General features: G+C 45.7%; 1 protein-coding gene across 1 annotated transcript; it reads right to left on the bottom strand.

The window, feature by feature from the left end:
- Positions 1 to 106: 106 nt before the first annotated feature.
- fam171a1 (family with sequence similarity 171 member A1) lies at positions 107 to 17,134 on the bottom strand. The gene is made up of 9 exons (XM_071903341.2): positions 16,650 to 17,134; positions 11,342 to 11,569; positions 10,562 to 10,654; positions 8,693 to 8,851; positions 7,757 to 7,933; positions 4,843 to 4,959; positions 4,356 to 4,470; positions 3,980 to 4,097; positions 107 to 3,539 (listed from the first exon to the last, which is right to left on the bottom strand). Exons 1-9 carry the CDS (start codon positions 16,759 to 16,761, stop codon positions 1,977 to 1,979), a joined length of 2,682 nt encoding a protein of 893 aa, XP_071759442.1. The 5' UTR covers positions 16,762 to 17,134; the 3' UTR covers positions 107 to 1,976.
- Between the last annotated feature and the right edge of the window lie 1,806 nt (positions 17,135 to 18,940).

Consider the following 18,940-nt stretch of genomic DNA (forward strand, 5'->3'; position numbering starts at 1 on the left):
AGATTTGTGATGACTGAAAGGAAAAACAACAAAACTTATCAAACCAGACAACCACATGCAAAATAAGTTTTTCACATTTGTTCAAGAACACACACAATACACCAGTTTGGCTGTTTATTCAGAATAATAGGCTTCAAATATAATGCAAGCAACCAATATACACACTCAGGGTGCTGTGTACAGTAAAATATAGTGCAACTCTACCCTAGAATTGGTGGTTGCTCTGCGATACTAAGAGAGAAGATGCCATTCACAACAAAAGCTCACACATCATTTTGACCAGGCAGAGGGAGTGAAAGAGAAAGAACTGTACACACTCTGTAATATGATTTCTATGACTATATCAACCTTGAGTGGATGTGTGCTGATTATTTCTCAGCACACTTGCATGAATACGCAGCCTCACAACAAAACAGCAAACATCACAGCCAGCAGCAGCAATGCAAACAGACACTGCCACCACCCAGGCACACGTAAACACAACATTCACACTCAAAAACCCAAACATATAGAAATGCACTAACATGACCTGCAGTTTATCTTCACATACAATCGCATCTAGCTTTATCCCGGCTACAGTGAAAACCTCAAACTGCTCACCCTAGGGGAATAATGCCTCACTGATTACTGTAGAGGATTTTGCAATTGCAGCTGGTAGACATTTTCCAAGATGTTTGCAGTGTAGCTTGTAGCTTCTAATATGCTAGTGCTGAGGAAGAGAGTTTACTGCATGCTTTCTTTCACAGGGGGAGGGGGGAGAAAGAGAGGGGGAGGACTGAGGTAGAGGAGGAAAGCTAAAGGCAAAAGAAGGCGAGAAATAAATAAGGTAATTTGTTCAACAAAACTGTGTAGAGTCAGCTTGTTCAAAGGCACTTGGAACACGAGGAAATGGTAAAATAGTGGTGAAATACAGCGAGCGAAAGCAGTTTGGTTTCAGGTAAAAGGTGTGTGTGTAACAATAAGGCGGGTCAAGAAAAAAAGCCCTTAACATATTTGAATAAAAACAAAATTAGCCTATTTTCGGGTAAAATACTTCATGTTGGCAATTAAAATGATAGTGATTAAAATTACAAAAAAAGGCATCTCAAGCAGCTGTATAAAAGTGATGCATAGCCGTCAGAGCAAAATATGCCAGTCAGTGGTTCAACAGTAACAAAACCCTTCATATTACATCTCACAATTATTTTGGGTGGAGCCATCGTAGTGGTATTGTATCCTTACCCACTAGCATAGTGGTGTGTCACATTATTTGATTCAGCTGTGGTGAGGACAGTGGTTTTATTTCATTAGTCCGCCTTCCTTCGTCCAAAATAAAAAAAAAACAATGCACTGCAACCCCTATGCACTTCATGTAAATGCACACAGCCTTCTGATAGGCTAGATTAAATTCTAGCAATAGGACTCGTATACCCATCTAAAGTACAGCTTTGCATGTTTGTGTTAGGGGTGGATTGTTGGGCAAGCTCCGCCTCCAGCGTTTGCCATACTGCTCTCACTAAGCCAGTACTTTAAGGTCAGCGGACAAGAGGCCAATATGGCTCAAGAAAAGATTCCTTTAGTCTTTATTTTGTGAGAACCACCCGTCGCCTATTTCTTCTGCAGTTTATGTTTACAAGGCTATTTATTAAAAAAAAGGCATATATCTGTTGTGCATAAAATATTCTATTTGTTTTTGTCCATTTATCTCACTCAGGCAATCTGTACACCATGCCTGATCAGTGGTCTATCCATGTAGTGTGGCGCGAGGATGAGAAAGTAGAGTCCGACAGTGGTCATTTCTTAAAAGGGACCTGGAAGTTCATGAAGGATCTGAATGGTCCCGTCTCTTTATGCACTGGTGGGGCTCCCAGTGCCGACATATTTTCTCAGTGCTATATAAAGGGGAATAAGGGGCTTCGTCTGAAACTGACATATCCTTCATGTCATGGTCTGGACAGAGGGGACTCTTAGTTAAGTGGTCAAGGGTTAGGCGTGGGTCATTTGAGGTTGAAGGCCAGCAGGGGTCGCTCCTCTCTCCTCTGCCAGGGGCTCTTCTTTTCCTCCTCTCCGTCGTCGTGTGTTACATCATCATCAGGGGACACTGACAGCAGCGAACGCTCAGTTCTGAAAGTCACACCCTCTGGCGTTGGCAAGGGAGGAGGAGAGGCAGGGGAGGAAGACGAAGGCGAGGGGACCTCCTCTTGTATTTGTACCCCCTCTACTCCACTCCCCTCTCCTTCCCCCAGCTCCCCTCGGTGAACCTGCGCCTTATCTGACAGGATGGGTCCTGCTGTGCTGTCCTGGGGGCTGCACTTGGGCGTCTCCTCCTCGCTGCCTCCGCCATCCAGATCATCCACATACACCAGCTGGGTGTAGGCCATGGCTGGAGAGCTGCCCTTTGATCTGTCTTTATCAGTCTCTCTCTCCTCCCTCTCTCCCTCCCTCCCCCTGCGCCCCACTCTCGGCTCATTCAGGTCCACACCAGAGTCTAGACTAGCATCATTACCGTTGCCATGCCTCCCCCTACTGCTGTTACCTTGCCGACCTACTGCACCTGGTGTGTTGCTGTGGCACCCCGCCCGCTGAAGGTCAATGTAGGAGTGGCGAATGTGAGCGTTGGAACGACCATCCAATGAGACAAACCAGGCTCGCGGGTGTGGGAGGGGCTTCCCTCCCCTTAGTTCCATTAAAGTCTTCTCGGCCAACAAGGTGTCCTCGCTGTTTATTTCCATGAGAGCAGTTTCCCCAAGCGCTGTTGGAATAGACAGAGACTCTGACAGGCCACGCCCCTCTGCATCGCCCTGCTTGGTGGGACCCGGAGTGCAGTCCGTGGGGGATTGCCCTAGGGGCTGCTGGGAATGTGAGGCGTTGAGCTCAGCCTGGATGGTCTCCAGGTCACTCTGCTGGTCAGTCTGCAGCAGCAGGGCCTGGCCACACAGAGGGTGCTCCCCAGGCAGGCGCATGTAGTGGGCTGGGATCACCAGTGTCGGACGCACCCTCGGGTAGCCTTCTCCCCCGCTCAGTAGGTCCACAGAGCCGCAGCACAGCAGCTGGCCCGGCCGGGAGAGAGACTGGAGATTAGCACGCTCCAGGTGGTCCACAGACCGGGACAGGAGGTAGTCAGCTGGTCTACACTCACTTCCCTCCCCTCTGCTGGGGGAATGAGGAGGAGAGGAGGGGGAGATGCCATCAACAATCCCAGCATTACTCAGGTGGTTAGCTGACACTTGAACCTGATTGGCTGAGGACAGTCGTGAAACCTGGTTGATGGATGAGCAGACGGAGGTGTATGATTGACGGTAGCCCCTGTCTGTTCCAGTGGAGAGGGCGGCCTTTAATGGGAACGTCTCCACAGACTGCCGGTAGTCTCTGCTGCGAGGCGTCAGGTTGCCAAGAGATGAGCCGTGGCGGCTGTTATTGCCTAGAGAGGAGCGGCTGTGTTTGCCGTGTGACATAAGGTCATGCTGATGTTGATTGTCATGTTGCTCATAGGAGGAGGGCTTCAGCATTGGCGTGGTCATGTCAGGTTCAGTTGCTGTGGAAACCAGTTCCAGCTGCACCTACAGATAACACAAGATTTCATAGTATGAAACTTTTTAAAAAATACATTCACATAAGGCTAAACGTCATACTGATGCAAACCAATGGAAGTGTAATTTAACCGCAGACAAAAACAGAGAGAGCATTTTTGTGATACTCTATTGATTCCTCATAGTTAATTTGACTTGGCTATCTGCCCTCCACAGGGAGGTTAGAGAGCAGGGTCAACTACAGAGCAGCAATGATAGGGATTCAATGTCTTGCTTAAGGAAACTTCAGCAAGGTGGATGCTTGCCGACACGGGGAGCTTGAGCCCGGGCCTTGCAGGTCAAGGACTATCTCCCTGATCACCTCGCCAACCGACTTATCGTTATAAAGTGAAGTGCTCCCTCTGTTTGATATTCCAAAGGACAGTGCAGAGCAGTCTAGTCAGTGAAAGGTTCTCTGGGGGCCAACAGACCTCGCTGCTGATGAGGTTTAGGTGGGACATGGAGGTGGCCTGGTCTCTCTTACTGCTGTCCAGACCGGAGGACAGCGTGAGCTTGCGGTGAGACCCCCGAGGCTTTATACAACGGCGCCTGCACAACAGAGACACAGACCAGAGATTATGGGTCATTTAGAAGAATCGGTTTGAGCTTAAAATAGACACTTTGCCTCTTCCAGAAACAGAGCCTGTGAAAATAAACCAAAAAAACTATTTGCATTGGACAACATCAAGAAAAAAAATATGTTCTCTATGCAACATGAGAGATGTTGTAGCATGAGAGCCCTTTAAGATATGAAATATTACTGTGGGGACTGGGGAGGATGAACGGACTTGGGACACACACACACACCTGCAGTAGTACAGTAGGAGGCAGAGAAGGCACAGCAGGATGAGAGCCATGCCTCCCAGTATAGCCAGCAGGAACACCGTGTGGTATGTGCTGATGTCCTTCGCCACCACAGGACCTGCGAGAAGGACATTAGGTGGTGAAGAGAGAAATAGCAAAATCAGTGAAAGGTGAGCTTATCGAGGAACTGTAACATCAACCGATTTTCATATAAACGGGATGTATGCTCACTGTTTACTGCTCCAAAATGTGCTTTGTTAAAAAACCTGGTGGCAAATAGCAGAAACATCCATCCTTTTAATATTTGTTGAGATTCTAGCTCCATCTATATTCTAAATCTTTCTTTCTTTCTTTCTTTTATCTTTCTAAATCTGTGAAATTGTGAACATATGCTAAGCCCAGTACTGCGTGAAGGATAAATGTGTAAGGTCATGTGTTGTATGAAAGGTTCAGGTGTATAATCTGAGGTAAGATGGACTGTGATTCTCACCTGAGTGTAAAGGGGACATGGCGGCCACCCAGTATCCCAGCTGAGGGGCAATGTAGGTCAGACTGAGCTGCTGGCCGTCCCTCTGCACATAACCCAGACTGCTCTTTAGCCAGGCTCCTGCACACAGACACAGAGCTTAAAATTACATTTCCGAATAATTACTTTGTATCAGGCCCACCTTAACAGAGAGCATAAACAACAAAGTGACAGACAAATTCTGCTGCTCTTTACAAGAACATAGTCTGCAGCAACCTTCCACCCGACAGCTGACTCTCATTAACTCAGAATAGATTGAGCAACACCCCAATCAAATGCACTTAGATACACACAGCTGTCTAGTCTAAGGTACTTAAACTTTAGGCCAAACAATCTGACAAATTGTCAGGAGTAAACTCTCTGTCAATAGCTGGTAAGCCTCCTGTCCATGCAGTAACTCGGCCCTAGTGTCAGAATGGAACGCAAGACGCTTTGGCAGTACTGAAGCCACCCACAGGGAGGCAGCATGCACAAAGTGTCAGTGGGAGCCTCTGGCTAGGAGCACACTCAAAACAACTGCAGTCATAACAGTGCCAGTGCCTGAACCACAACAAAGCCGGGGGCATTGATTGATTGGCTGACAGTAAATCAGGTTTAAGAGGAAACATTCAATTGTGTCTATGTCCCCTCCTCTGGTACTCAGGACTATCACGGCAAGAGCTACGCTGTTCCCACGTTTGTGATTATGCACCACACTGCAACATCAAGCACTCAGGAATCTGCATCTATCTGCCGGAGGGAGGAAATGTAAAGGGAAGGAAAGGATATTAAAGCGGAAAGAGAGATATACGAGAGACAGTGAAAGGGAAAAAACAACACGGTGAGAGGAAACAAGTGCAGAGAAAGAGGAGGGATGGAAAGAGAGATAAGGAAAAAGGCACAAGGAAGAGAGGCAGTGAGAGAGTGGAGAACGGCTGTGTGACTCAGCACCTCTCTCTCTCTCTCTCTCTCTCACACACACACACACACACACTCACACACAAACACATCCATCATGAACTAAGCCCTGTGCTCAGCCCTGCCCAGATCCACCCTTGTTCTGTGTCCTCCTGCAACATTTCCACAAGGGAGTCCTCTCTCTGTGAGTGACCCGTTTAATAGTGACATTTAATGACTCTGTTCCCACGCTTCATTTCAATACAGCGCTGAGAGTCTGGCAACTGCTCAGTGACAATGCAAACATGCATAATGTCAACACAGCCCATATATTACTTCTGCAGCTCTCACCCATGCAAAGTCAATGCAGCTGACATTGTTTTTTTGTACTTTCAGCTATTCACAAACGGCATTGTGGACATTTGAGGAAGCTGCCCTTATTTGCATCAGCAAACTCCTGTCTGGGCGAGGGTTAGTTAGGTTGTTTGTATATGACATCACCTCATGCTCACAAAACATCTAACAACACAAGAGAGGTTGTCAGTTACACAAGCAGAACAGGTTTCTGTATGTGGGTGTGTGTGTGTGTGTGTGTGTGTGTGTGTGTGTCAGCAGCTAGTCCATGTGCAGAGCTTGTCAACAACAACAACACTGGCTTCTTTGTGAGGGAATCTTTGCCAGCTTGAAGTATTCCTCTAACAGGCACCGGAAGGATTTCAAAGTTCTTTCTCTGTGTCTCGCTTTTTTTCTTACTTTAACACACACACACACACACACACACAAATGCGCACACACGCACATACATACGCATATGCACACTCGCACGGACATGCACACACTTAACTGCTCGCTGGAGAAACTCAATCAGGAGCCTGGCCATTCTGTTGTGTTATTTATTTGGTGGGTTGCTAAGAAACGCGAGGTCTACCCTGGAGAGGGGTCCAGAGATGGCTTCTGTTGTGGAAATACTCACTGCTACAGGCTGTGCATGAGCTACAAGTGTGTATGTGTTCTGTCAGCTTCTATCAAAGCCCTTTTTATAAGCTCCTGCGATGTTGATACTTTGGGCAGTTTAGACTGAGGCTTAAGATCCTTAAAAGTATCACAAGACTTTCTAGATTTTCTAGCATTGATTGGCCTGATATAAAATTTGCCGTGCTTGGCGGGAACATTTTAAGTACAGAACATGCTGGTCTCAATCACATATGCAGTAAATAATCTCAATACAGAAGACACTTATCTGGTCAAGCCAGCCGCCAGTGTTTTTTTTCAATAGCCTGTAATTTCTATCAATATACATTAAGAAGGATGATTTGTAGCTCAGACACATCTGACTCAACTGATGACCTAATCACTGCCTTTCAGCTAGGCGAATACAAGTGAAGCTGGGTGTGTCAGAATACTGGAAGTCTGACACCAGAGGTTTTACTTTGCTGGAATAAATCTGTGGGTCCCGGGAGGCTTGAATGGTCTCAACTGTACTAGCCAGTGCTGATTGTTTAGTTTAGCAAGATTTGACTGAGCTGTATTGAGGAGATTATATAGCCATGGTCCAATCTTGTGATGTGGATGTGATCAGTATTTGTATTTTGATTTGCAGATTAATGCGGTACTGTACGTTCTAAGTTGGACATTTTTTTAATAACTTTATGAATAAATCCATTCATCACACTTGTAGCACACTGCTACAAGTGGTGACCTGACTGCACTGTGTGACTGTGTGCATGGTGTGTTTGTATAAATGCTGACATTTGGATAATTTCACATTCGGATAATTTCACAAAGCGTATAGCCATCCAGGTAGGTCTGATTTTCATAGATGTAGCAATATTACTGGATGACACTTTCAAAAGACAGAAACACACAAAAAAGGAAGAGTCCATGAGGTTACTGTTCAGAGCTCATGTCGGAAAATACAAACACAGAAATAATCAGCACTCTGCTCAAGCTTAGAAAGTCGGAAAAGCTTTGTGTGCGAGTGTGTGTGTGTGTCAGTACTTACCCAAGCGTGGGTCAAATCTCCAGGCGGGGATGTGATCATTTTCCTTCAGGCCACTGTCAGCCGGCAGAGGGATGGAGATGCTGATTGGCTCATTCACCTGCAGCTCCACTCCCTCGCTGGCCAATAGGTGAACAGAGATGGCTGCCACAGGAGTCAACTCAAACCTCTTCTCGGTCCCTGCGAGAGAAGCAAAGGAGGGGGTGAGAGAGAAAAATTTAGCAAAGGTGAAGAGAGTGGGAGTGAGGTGTTTAGAGCGGGAGCAGAGAGAAAGGAGCAGACAGCAGGGGGGGAGTAACATAAAGCGGTGCAGATAAAGGAGAGTTGTCAGGCGAAAGACAGACAGGAAGGAAAACAAGGAGCAGAAAGGAAAGAAGGAAACGGGGATGGGAGTGAAAAAATTGGGCGACTGAGGTTGGAAATGTCACAAAGCATTGTGTGTAAAGCACAAGTATGCTTGTCTTGCCCGCAGGGAGAAGGTAGGAAGGGGGTTGGGGGGGGGTGATCTTTTGAGGGGTATTCAACCTGAAGGAGAAAGAAGTACACACAAAACACACATACACACACCAAGACATGGAGGAGACTCTCTGAAAGAGCCAAGGCAGAGGGCTTGTGTTAGAACAGAGAGCGCACACAGGGGTTATTGTGTTTCAGGGGGTCAGATAGAGAGGCCTCTCCAGGGTAGTCTCTCTCTCTCTCTCTCTCTCTCTCTCTCTCTCTCTCTCTCTCTCTCTCTCTCTCTGTCTCTCTCTGATGTAGCACCCGTTTTAGCCTTCACTCCCCACCCCCTCTCAACAGCCTTCTCCCCTGTCATCCACCGCACTCTGGCACTCTTACTCCCCTCCGCATCTCCCCCTTGCTCTCCCTGGCCTATTTTATTTGAAAAGCTGATGTCTTGAACTCCGCTGTGCTGTTCCCATCCTCCAGCGCGAGCCTTACCTGTGCCGTTGCCGCCGAGCCCCTGCAGGTAAGGGAAGTGCTGGATGTGGGCGGGGGAGCTGGCAACGGTGAGCAGAGCGGTCAGGTTGGCGTAGGATGTGTTGGGAGGAAGACTCAGGGCTCTACGCTGAAACTGAACCCAGGGCTGGCCCCTCGAACCTTGGGGCAAGACAGATAGACACAAAGGAGGTGAGGAGCCGCACAAGTGCACACACGAAAACACACAGAAAGAACACACTGACATACTTCTTATCTTTAAACATGTTGCTGTTGTCGGGTAAAAACCTGTATCTCCAAAATGTTAACTTTTCAATGTCAACTAAAAACAGCCTCGTCTTTAGCTTGACAACCATGCGTTTTTGAGATCATCTAATTGGTTTTGAAAAGGTTTCATAGACCCACAACTTAAGGTAAAATCCTCAAAACTGGAGTTATGAGGTTTTCACCCACCAGCGACTATATTAGGCTCTACAGCAACATCAACTTGCTCACTGATGTTTTCCAGGAGGGTTTTACAAGGCAATTTTCTACTCCCCATCTTCGCCTAATGCCATTTCATAAATTCAGCCATCAAATTAGGCTTAATGGAGGTAACTCTGGATCGATAGTGTAAAGACAATGCCCTGCTCTACTTTTTCTCTCAGCCAGAGCGATGCTCCTTTCTGATATTTTGCAGTGCAATTAATTGTTTCCTTTTCATCTCTCACCATCCCCTACCTCCCACCCTCTCTGCCTTCCATTAACAAATTATAGATAAAGTCTGCAAATAAAAGCGTACAGTAAAGGCTGCGTGTAGCTGGACTCAGCAAGGTGATGTCATTGTGGTCCGACTGTGCCGAGTGCACATTCCTGAGCAATGAGTCAAAGATCCAGCTGTATATGAGCGTACACTGTGTTTGTGTTTCTATCTTGTTGTACTCTCTCTATATATTGAGGGTATCGTTTATATCTACAGTTTGTGCATCCTCTGAAGTCTGTATTCCTGTCTTAAGCTTGCTCTAGAAGTTCAGGTGTGTGTGAACGTAGCCTCACGTACTTTGCCTTCCAAGGCCTTGTGGTTTTGCCAAAGGAAGTGACCCTCATTGTCTTCTTTGTGTGCTCCCTTACTCCACTCTTCTCGTCTTTTTTCCCTCCACTTTCCTCTCACCTCGTCTGTTCCTCCTTCTGTCGGACACTACTCTGCCCATCCCCCTTTCCCCATTCTCTCCCATTGCCCCACCCACATCCCCACTCTCCAGCACACATCCTCCTCCTCCTCCTCCTCCTCCTCCTCTCCCTCTTTCATTCTCTTTCCTGGTGCCACATGCCAAGGTTTATCGCTCCCTTGGGCGCCCAAGTTGAAAACATCATGACAAACGGAGAGTGTGTCGGACAGAGGGCAGAATTTACACTACACTCAGACGCGTGCTGTGGGCAATGTGTACTCTAGGGTTTGTCATGTTAATGACATGTGTGTGTGCCTGCACGCACGTGTGTGTGTGGTGTAGTTTATTAGTCAGACAACACTGCTGACACTTTAAATTACTCCCTTGTCAGTCACAGACACACAAAAGACCCAGCAGACAGAGACAAATTTAATTCAACCTTATTGAGTAAGCCTTATCTAATATAATTACACACACCTAAACAAAGGGGCTGACTAACAAGAGAGACCCATGATGTGTGTGTGTGTGTGTGTGTGTGTGTGTGTGTGTGTGTGTGTGTGTGTGTGTGTGTGTGTGTGTGCGCGTGTGTAGCAGGGTGGACATTTTTCATTATTTATGTGTGAGAGGTCACAGGGACAAGGACAAAAGGCCCACAAATGCATGGGTAAATATATACATTGGAAAAAACATGTATGCTCATACACACACATACACACTGCATTACCTTGGAAGCCAGAGGCAATCTGGACAACATCATCATACACCATCAAAGTAGCAGCTCTTTCTGGTAGCAGCTCCAGACTGATTGAGGAAAACACTGGAACACAAACACAACCTTGTTGTTATAGACATTGCAACAATTAACATTACAATCAGCTAAGAAACAAACTCCAAAAACTACAAACCTCTACCTGGCCACTTTTCTGATCATAATCAAACATAACAAGTCATTAAACCATCTTTATGCATTTTTAATCGCCCTGCTTTTATCCTGTCTGCTATGCAGGACAGAAGTCTGACCCAGCATACTACACTTCTTTCCTCTTCCTTCCTTCCTTTCACTCTTCTATTGTTCAGAGCTGGTAAGCGTGATAATCCAATTGGCCGCCGTTCCGTTGGCTCATAATAAACCCCCCCGGCCCACCTCCCCGCAACACACTCACACTCACTCCTGGGAGGCTTTCTATGTGTGTGTGTGTGAGTGTTAGAGTGAAAGAGGCTTAGGCAGCCCCTTGCTGGGTTTTGGCATCTATTGTAATAAATTAGTAATGGAGCACTCCACTCATCATTAGCTCACACACCTGGTGCAAACTCACACTCTCACACACACAGACATACACACACATGTAAAACCGTCCTCACCACTGAAAATTAATAAGCGGCAAGCACATACTTTAGGCTAACACTCTCTCTCTAATGCAGCTATTTCATGAAATCCCTGCTCCACTTGTCCTAATATTTCTCTCTTAGACACACACACACACACACACACACACACACCTACCAGGCAGTCTGGAGGGTATCCAGGGGACAGAGTTTGGCACATAGCCCTGTTTGGTTGCGGTGACGACCAACGGTGTCCCAAGGCGGTAGGGGAAGCGAAGGTAGGCGTTGCCATCAGCCAGTGAGGTTTCCGTGGTTACAGAAGTGTGGTTGGTGAAGAGTTCTATGGTGGCTCCTCCCAAAGGCTGCTGGGTGCTGGCATCGCTCAGGTGAACCTTCAGAGTCACCTCTGTGGACACACAGAGTGTTATCAGGTTGCGTATATATCTGAGTGTTTGTGTGTGTGTGAAGAGACAAAAACTGCAGACAAACTGTAAACAACCATGAGAGTGAGTGACATGCAGACATAAAAGCATAAGGTTCTTGTAATTATAGCCATCTTAAATACAGTCATCTCTTTAACTGGGTTAAGTTTCAGTGTCAGGCCCTTCGCCTCCGAACCACTGAGACAGCATTCCTGAATCCAGCCAATCACAAGGGGACGGACGTCTGACTGTTTCCTGGATTCTGGCCAATGGCACTTCCCCTCCAAAACAATGGGCCATTTCCCTCTCTCAAAGAAGCCTTGGACCAGAGGGAAAAAACAACAGTGTATATAAACACCTTCTTTGATGGAGACGAGGCAAACAAAAATTCAACAGAGACTGCCTGTTGATTGAACAAAGACTCACACTAAGTCAGCGAGACTGGCAAATGACATGCTTCCATATAACCATCAGGGTTACAATCAGATAACCACATGCTATCCAAACAAGGTATGTACGCACAAACACAGACACCCACACAAACGTCCATACTGTTGGCTAAATAACACAAACATGTATAAATAAGCTAGCATTTGCATTAATCTCAAAACACATTACGTGCAGGTGGAGCCTGTATCTGTGACTCTGCAGCACTTGCAACCTATTTACACTCCAGCACACAAATGCCATTGTGTACAGAAATAGGCCTACTCAAACACTGGTTGAGTTCAGCGTGTCACAAGCTGCAGAACTATTTCAGCATCATGTCCCAAAGGTGCAACACAAACAACTTGGTACAAAAACACTACAATTTCAGAACCACACAAACGCATGCTCTCTCTCTTTCTCTATTTGAATCGTCTTTGCACACATGACAACAAGGGATCTGTTTGATCGTTGGCTGACCCATGGTGACCTTTCAATTAAGGTTGAAAGGGTTTCTCCCTCCCACTCCCTTAACCTAAACATGCCTACCTCCCCCGCACTCACTGCAACTGAATTTTGTCGTAACTCTCTCTCATAACCCCGCCCACACACACACACACACACACACACACACACACACACATCCCTGTCTAACACATATATACCCTCGGCTAGACAAGTTCCCCTCCCCCACTCCAGAGCACCGCGGTCAGTGAAGAACCACTCCGACTCGTAGGGTTCAACCCAAGTGCAGGCTCCACCTAAGAGGACTGTACAGTGTACACACAATGATAGCTTTGCATGTGTGGAAGTTATATGGTGTTTTGTGCGCGGTGAGGTTTGGCGGAGTAACGTGTCAATCTCAAACCAAACACATTATTACCATGAGAGTCCTGGTGTGAAGCTCCGCTCTGGGCTGCATTTACTCCATTCCTCTCTTCCTTACAATTCTACTGTCACAGCAGAGGTATGGAAAACAAAAAGAGGCTGGATTTCCCCTTAACAAAAACTCCCCACTGCACTAAGATTTTGTGCATGTGTTTGGGGGGGGGGGGGGGGGGGGGGGGGGGGGGGGGGGGGGGGGAGTAATACAAGCATGACCTCACTTCCTGTCCCACTCCCACTGATCTGTCGTTAGGGGTACCAGCTGTGCTCACTTTAAAGAACTCCTCTGGGAGACCCCAGAGACACACACACACAAACGCACTCACAAATGGAACAGTCCCCTCCCAATCCTCATCCAATAAATCACTAGTGTGGTGACATCATTGTTAAACAAGCTAGGAGACTCCTCTGTGCTTGGACATACAATAAGAGAGAGAGGAGAGGGAGACGGTCGGCCTAGACTGAAGGCCTTGGGATGCTGCAGCTACTCAACTAAACCAGTAACTGCTCTCACTCAGTTGACCGTGTGTGTGTGTGTGTGTGTGTGTGTTGGAGTGCCATATGGAGGATAAAGGCATCAAAGAGAGTTTTGCCTGACCAATGCTGCGATCTCAGACCAATTATCCCAGGCAACAGCAGCCATAGCAGCAGGGTGGTTGTGTGTGTTTGTATACTCCGAGAAAGAGAGATAGATCCAAGAGGAGGGCCACACAGGGCAGAAATAATGAGAGTGTGTGTCTGTGAGTGTGTGTTTCTGCACACTAGAGTATTAACGTGTGTTGTTTGTGTGTATTAATCAGATACTACAGTGAGGCAGGGCATCACTGCACCATAACAGTGAGGTGGATTTAATGGAAAATGCATGGTATGGTTGGCCTCCACTGGGTGGGTGAGGGGTTCGGCGTTCTTCCAAATAGGGGAGGGGGGAGCAGATGCACTCTGCACATTAGGAGGCTAAATAGAAGGCTAGCTTTTTAGCCACATCCACTTACTTACAATCAGGGGATTGGTATAAGCAAACAATGCAATCAATAATCTTCCAGACCCAAAACTGTGAAGGTGTCTTTCAATTAAGGCTAAATCATGTTATATTATTTCTGACACTGAATAAGAAAAACAAAAACAATGCAGTTTAGCATGCGAGTCTATGAGAATTAGGCTACACCGCATCTTTGACTTCAAGCCTCAATTGATTGTCGTTTGCATTTTAGGCTATAAAACCTTTTAAATCACAGCAAAAGTAAAAGACAGTACCACATTTACTTAAAGCTATATTTAACCAGGCACATAAATTACAAATGTCTTCTTTACCATGGCGGAAAAAGGAAAAAGGAAAATTGCCTTTCTGAAAATGTTAGGGGATTCTAAATAAAATGAAGAACACAAAAACAAGACAAATAAATCACTAACAGATCCTGGCCACAGAGAGCTGAACACTTCTAGGGAAGCAACAAGCATTATAAGATAGAACCACCCAGCATGTCACAGCATGAAACGTGTGAACAGGTGCAGAGGCAAATCAAGACATACTAGTTTAGGAAAATAAAAGAACATGGGGGATGGACACACACAAACACACACTTATCCCTTTAACTAAAGCTCTGGCATTATAAACAAAGAAAGGGCTATCAATAGGCGTACAGCCTGCTATTTTCCCTTGTCTGGATTAAAAGTAAGATTAGATAGTGGTGGTCAATCCCATTAACTCAGCAGGGGAGAAAGCAATTAGGTTACATCATCAGGTCTCCACTCCGCTGCCAGGCTGGAGGGCAAATGGACTCTACTCATCTTGCTTCAGTATGCATTGCAGCCTACACTCTATATATACATCCTACAGATTTTGATCTGATTCTCTCAATCTCATACAAGAGTTGACCTGAGGTATCCTACCCAAAGTGGGCCGCTGTTAGCACTCACACTCAATATCTCGTGATTAAAATCTAGCTTGGCTAACTGGTGACAATATGATTTGATCTTCTGCTTCCTGGCAGCTCTCGTCCAGTTTCAGCCAATGTTTTCCTGGTGGAGATGCAATGCCATGCCTATTATGGACAGCAGTAATGTGAGTGAGATCTATATCTGTGGGTAGATTGTCTGTCTGGCTCCACACAGCCATGTTGTCTGCTGGACCAGGAGAAACCCTCAGTATCGACCTGACCACACCCCCCAGGGACAACTGAAGGTCAATCTGGGGCAAAGGGAACGACAGAGAGAGAGAAATGGAAAGGGTGTGTGTGTGTGGGGGGGGGGGGGGGGGGGGGGGTAAAGAAAGGCAGAGGTAGACTTCAAACCACAGTAGTTTTATCTTGTGAACTGTGAAGGCAAATGTACCTCGTTCCACTCTCTTTGCCTTAAACACAGCTTGTTGTTGTGAACATTGCATGTAGCAGTAGCCTATTTTCATGCTGCTGAGAACATCCGATCTTAAGCCTTGCAGAAGAACTACCTCAAACACTCCTGCGGCAGTCTAGGCTAACCATCAAACCATCGACTATGAGGAACAAACTGAACTTTGAAGGGAATAATATCATTGCCCAGTAATGCATTTTTTCTGATGCTGACCCTGGTTTACGGGGATAGCTCTGTTTACATTCAGAGCTCTACTCTAAACACAGTTGCAGTAGGAGGGCCAAGCGCAGGCTAGTCAGCATGTAAGAGCAAAGAAATGAATGAGGCTTTAACTGAAGTCTGAGATCACAGAGCCGTGTTGTCCTCTTGATGTGTGTGCGTGCACGTGCATGTAAGTCAGAGATAAAGGGAATGGATAAAACAGATGTGGCAACTCTAGGAAGCCGCAATGAAAGGCCAGCTTTGGAGCGGGTGAATGAAATACCACTAGAATATTGTGATTCATGCTGCCTTTCAAACTTGGAGTGTGTCTGCTGCAGTGTTGTAAGGCTGCCTTGTTGTTAGAGAGCTTACATCTTGCAGGACTTGGTCTATGGAGCTGACTGCCTCCCTCACCTCATTTTTGCCACTCCATTGACTCCTGAAGGATAAATTAATCTGTTAACCTCCACGGGTAGGTCAAAACACACGGTCAACTACAAAACAGCTGGTAGGGATTCATCGACTTGCTCTAGGACACTTAAGCAGGGCGGATGCCTACTGTCATTGGGTTTTAACCAGGAGGGCCTTCTGGTTGAAGGGTAGTCTCCCTAAACACCACACCACCCTCATCTACACCCCAAAAAATAAATCACATTTCAAACAGTTCAAGTTCTGCAGGCTAGAGGAGGTATGCGTGTAAGTTAGTTACATGATGGTGAAATCCCACAAATGCCCCTCCGCCCACAAAGACACACACACACACACACACACACGCAGGCCTTTGCTGAAACGTAGCAACAATATGTGATCAATCACTGCAGTTGGACTCACTCCACTGTTTGCTGTATTAATGTGGACAATGAGGACATTTTTTCAGCCATCGGCAGTAACAGCAAATCTTTTCCTACAGACATACCGGTTAAAGAAAAGTTAAGAGTGGTTTCAGTAGTGGTCGCCACCCAAACACAGGGACATTACGGTATTACGAACATTTCAGGGACGATAAAGTTTGCTTGCTTGCTCTGTACCACAAGGCTAACTTGCTAGCGTTAGCTAAGTTTAGGTCACATCAGCATCTGAGGTGGCTAGCAGCACCGTTAGCCACCAAATTAGCAAACTAGCCATCTCGTAGACAAGGCAAATTATCATGGGAGCTAAGCTGCCACGGGTGAGCAAGCGGACACATTTTCGATCTTCCTTTACCTTCGGTGGCGTTGTCCTCCTGTAATGTTTTGGTGACCGCTTTGGAGACGTGGTATCCCAAAAGGCAGAGTACAATCGCAGCGGTCCTGCTCCAGTCCACAACCCGCATCATTGCAGATGTGTGTATCAACGCAAACGATTCAAAAAGTAGCAGCCAAATCTTTGCTTTTGACGAACTCACTGACTACATCAGCGTAAAATCAGATATTCCATAAAAGCAGGCGATACTCCATATTTAGGAGCATCAGCATTCCTCCATTTTTTGCCTGTGCCGTATTTCCTCTGTCCCGTTTTGCATCCCCCAGCCCTTTTGCCGCTCGGTCGATTTTTTCATCGACGGGCCAGGGTCAGGGAAGAAGACGGCCCCATTCCTCTGTGCCACATGCCCCAGAACAGCACCAACAGGCGGCTTACTCCACCAGCAGCACCGCCGACATCTACGGAGCTCCAGTGCCACCTGCCGGCTTCTTCCACGAATGAAAAACTGGGTAGGGTAAGTATGAAAACATGTCTTATATCCTATTGTCTTTACTATTATATTGATGTACCCTTTATTCCTTTTTTTTTAATCTTCTTGTAGTGTCTTTTTGTTTTTACATTATTGTATAGGACTAGATTTCTGCCAACTTGCAGAGACCAATCTGTCATTATTAGTCATTCTATTATCATGAGCTGTTTTAAAGCCATTTCTCCTTTGGTCCTGGAGGAAACAGCAAACATGAAGTCCTCTACCTGTCCCCTAGATACTCTCCCTACCAAGTTTTTTAAAGATGTATTTTTGAATCAGTCAATGCCAGCATTTTGTCCCAGGCCACTGGTGTTTTTCCTTCTAGTTTTAAACAGTGCAGTGAAAGTTCAACCCCTTTTCAAGAAACCTATAGTCTTGATCCCTCGTCTCTTGCAAACTACAGGCCCATCTCCAAACTGCCATTTTTATCTAACAAATTTTGCAAACTTTTGTAATGAAATTGGCACCTCCCATCATGGAAGATTCATTGAACTGTCCAACAACACTGCCAGGAGGCGAAACAGTAAATTCTGCAGTACACTCTGCAGTAAACTTCACTGTCTAACCTGATTTGTGACATTGTCTCATACACATTTCTCAGCAGGTGCAATAGTTTTATCTGGGTACCCTGTCCGTCTTTTTGACGGACAGGGTATTTGAGAATTGAATTTGAGAATCTCCCTCCTGCTGCTAAACCAACCAGTCAGACTAGTTTGCCTTACACCCATACCTTACAGACATCACATGGAAAAGGGTGATGAGTTTCGATCAAGGTCTCCTTTTATCAAACTATTTAGTCACAGTTGAAAGCAATCCAATGTTTTAGGTAACTCATGCGTACAGTTACATGATACACCAGGGGCGATTCTAGGATCAGACCTTTAGGGGTGCTCAGCCCCTAATGAGAATGTGACATGCATACAGTGCCTTGCAAAAGTGTTCAACCCCCCTGCTAAATCACTCATTTCACTAGATAACAATTAATACATTAATATTTTTCTATATATGATATTTTAATTTACAACAATAATACTTTTAATGAATTACTAGTAAGTAACATGAGTTTTACACCACAAAATATTTTTTAAGAAAACGAAAAATTGAATATGCTGTTTGCAAAAGTATTCAACCCCTTTCACTTTGGCAAACCTCAATTCAATGTTACCTTCAGAAGCAACCTAATTAGTTGGGTGGTCTATTGTAGTGTATAATAATAATGGTTCAGAATGAACAATCACAGATTTCAATATAATACACCAGTTTTAGAGAGGACCCTCAGTTAGTTAATAAAACCTGAGGCAAAGACTCAATCATAATGACCAGAACTTTCCAAAGTAAGTAAAAGATCAAGTTATAGCAAAGCAGATATGAGGAGAAATGTACAAAACATTGTTTCAGTCATCAAGCAATGAAAGAAGCATCATACAATACAGATATTGTCAAAGCAGGCTGTCCCTCCAATCTGTGCACCTGGGCAAGAAGCAAACTGGTAAGAGATAACAATCTGAGACCAAAAACAACTTTGAAAAAGTTCAGTGGCTGCAATAAGAGAAAAAGTGCATGAGTCACATTTTCTGAATGCTGTACAAGTAGGCTATGGCCTATATGGCATGATGGCAAGAAAGAAACCATTACTTTTTCTAAAAAATGGGGGGGGGGGGGGGGGGACTCATCAAAGATCCGAGTGACAAATGGCCCAAGGTAACGTGGTCAGAAAAACATTACATTAAAGTTTTTGACTTCATACAAACCCTCACTTTATTGTGCAGACTCAACACAGGGC

Source organism: Centroberyx gerrardi, chromosome 12, assembly GCF_048128805.1.
Source record: "Centroberyx gerrardi isolate f3 chromosome 12, fCenGer3.hap1.cur.20231027, whole genome shotgun sequence".
Lineage (NCBI taxonomy): Eukaryota > Metazoa > Chordata > Actinopteri > Beryciformes > Berycidae > Centroberyx > Centroberyx gerrardi.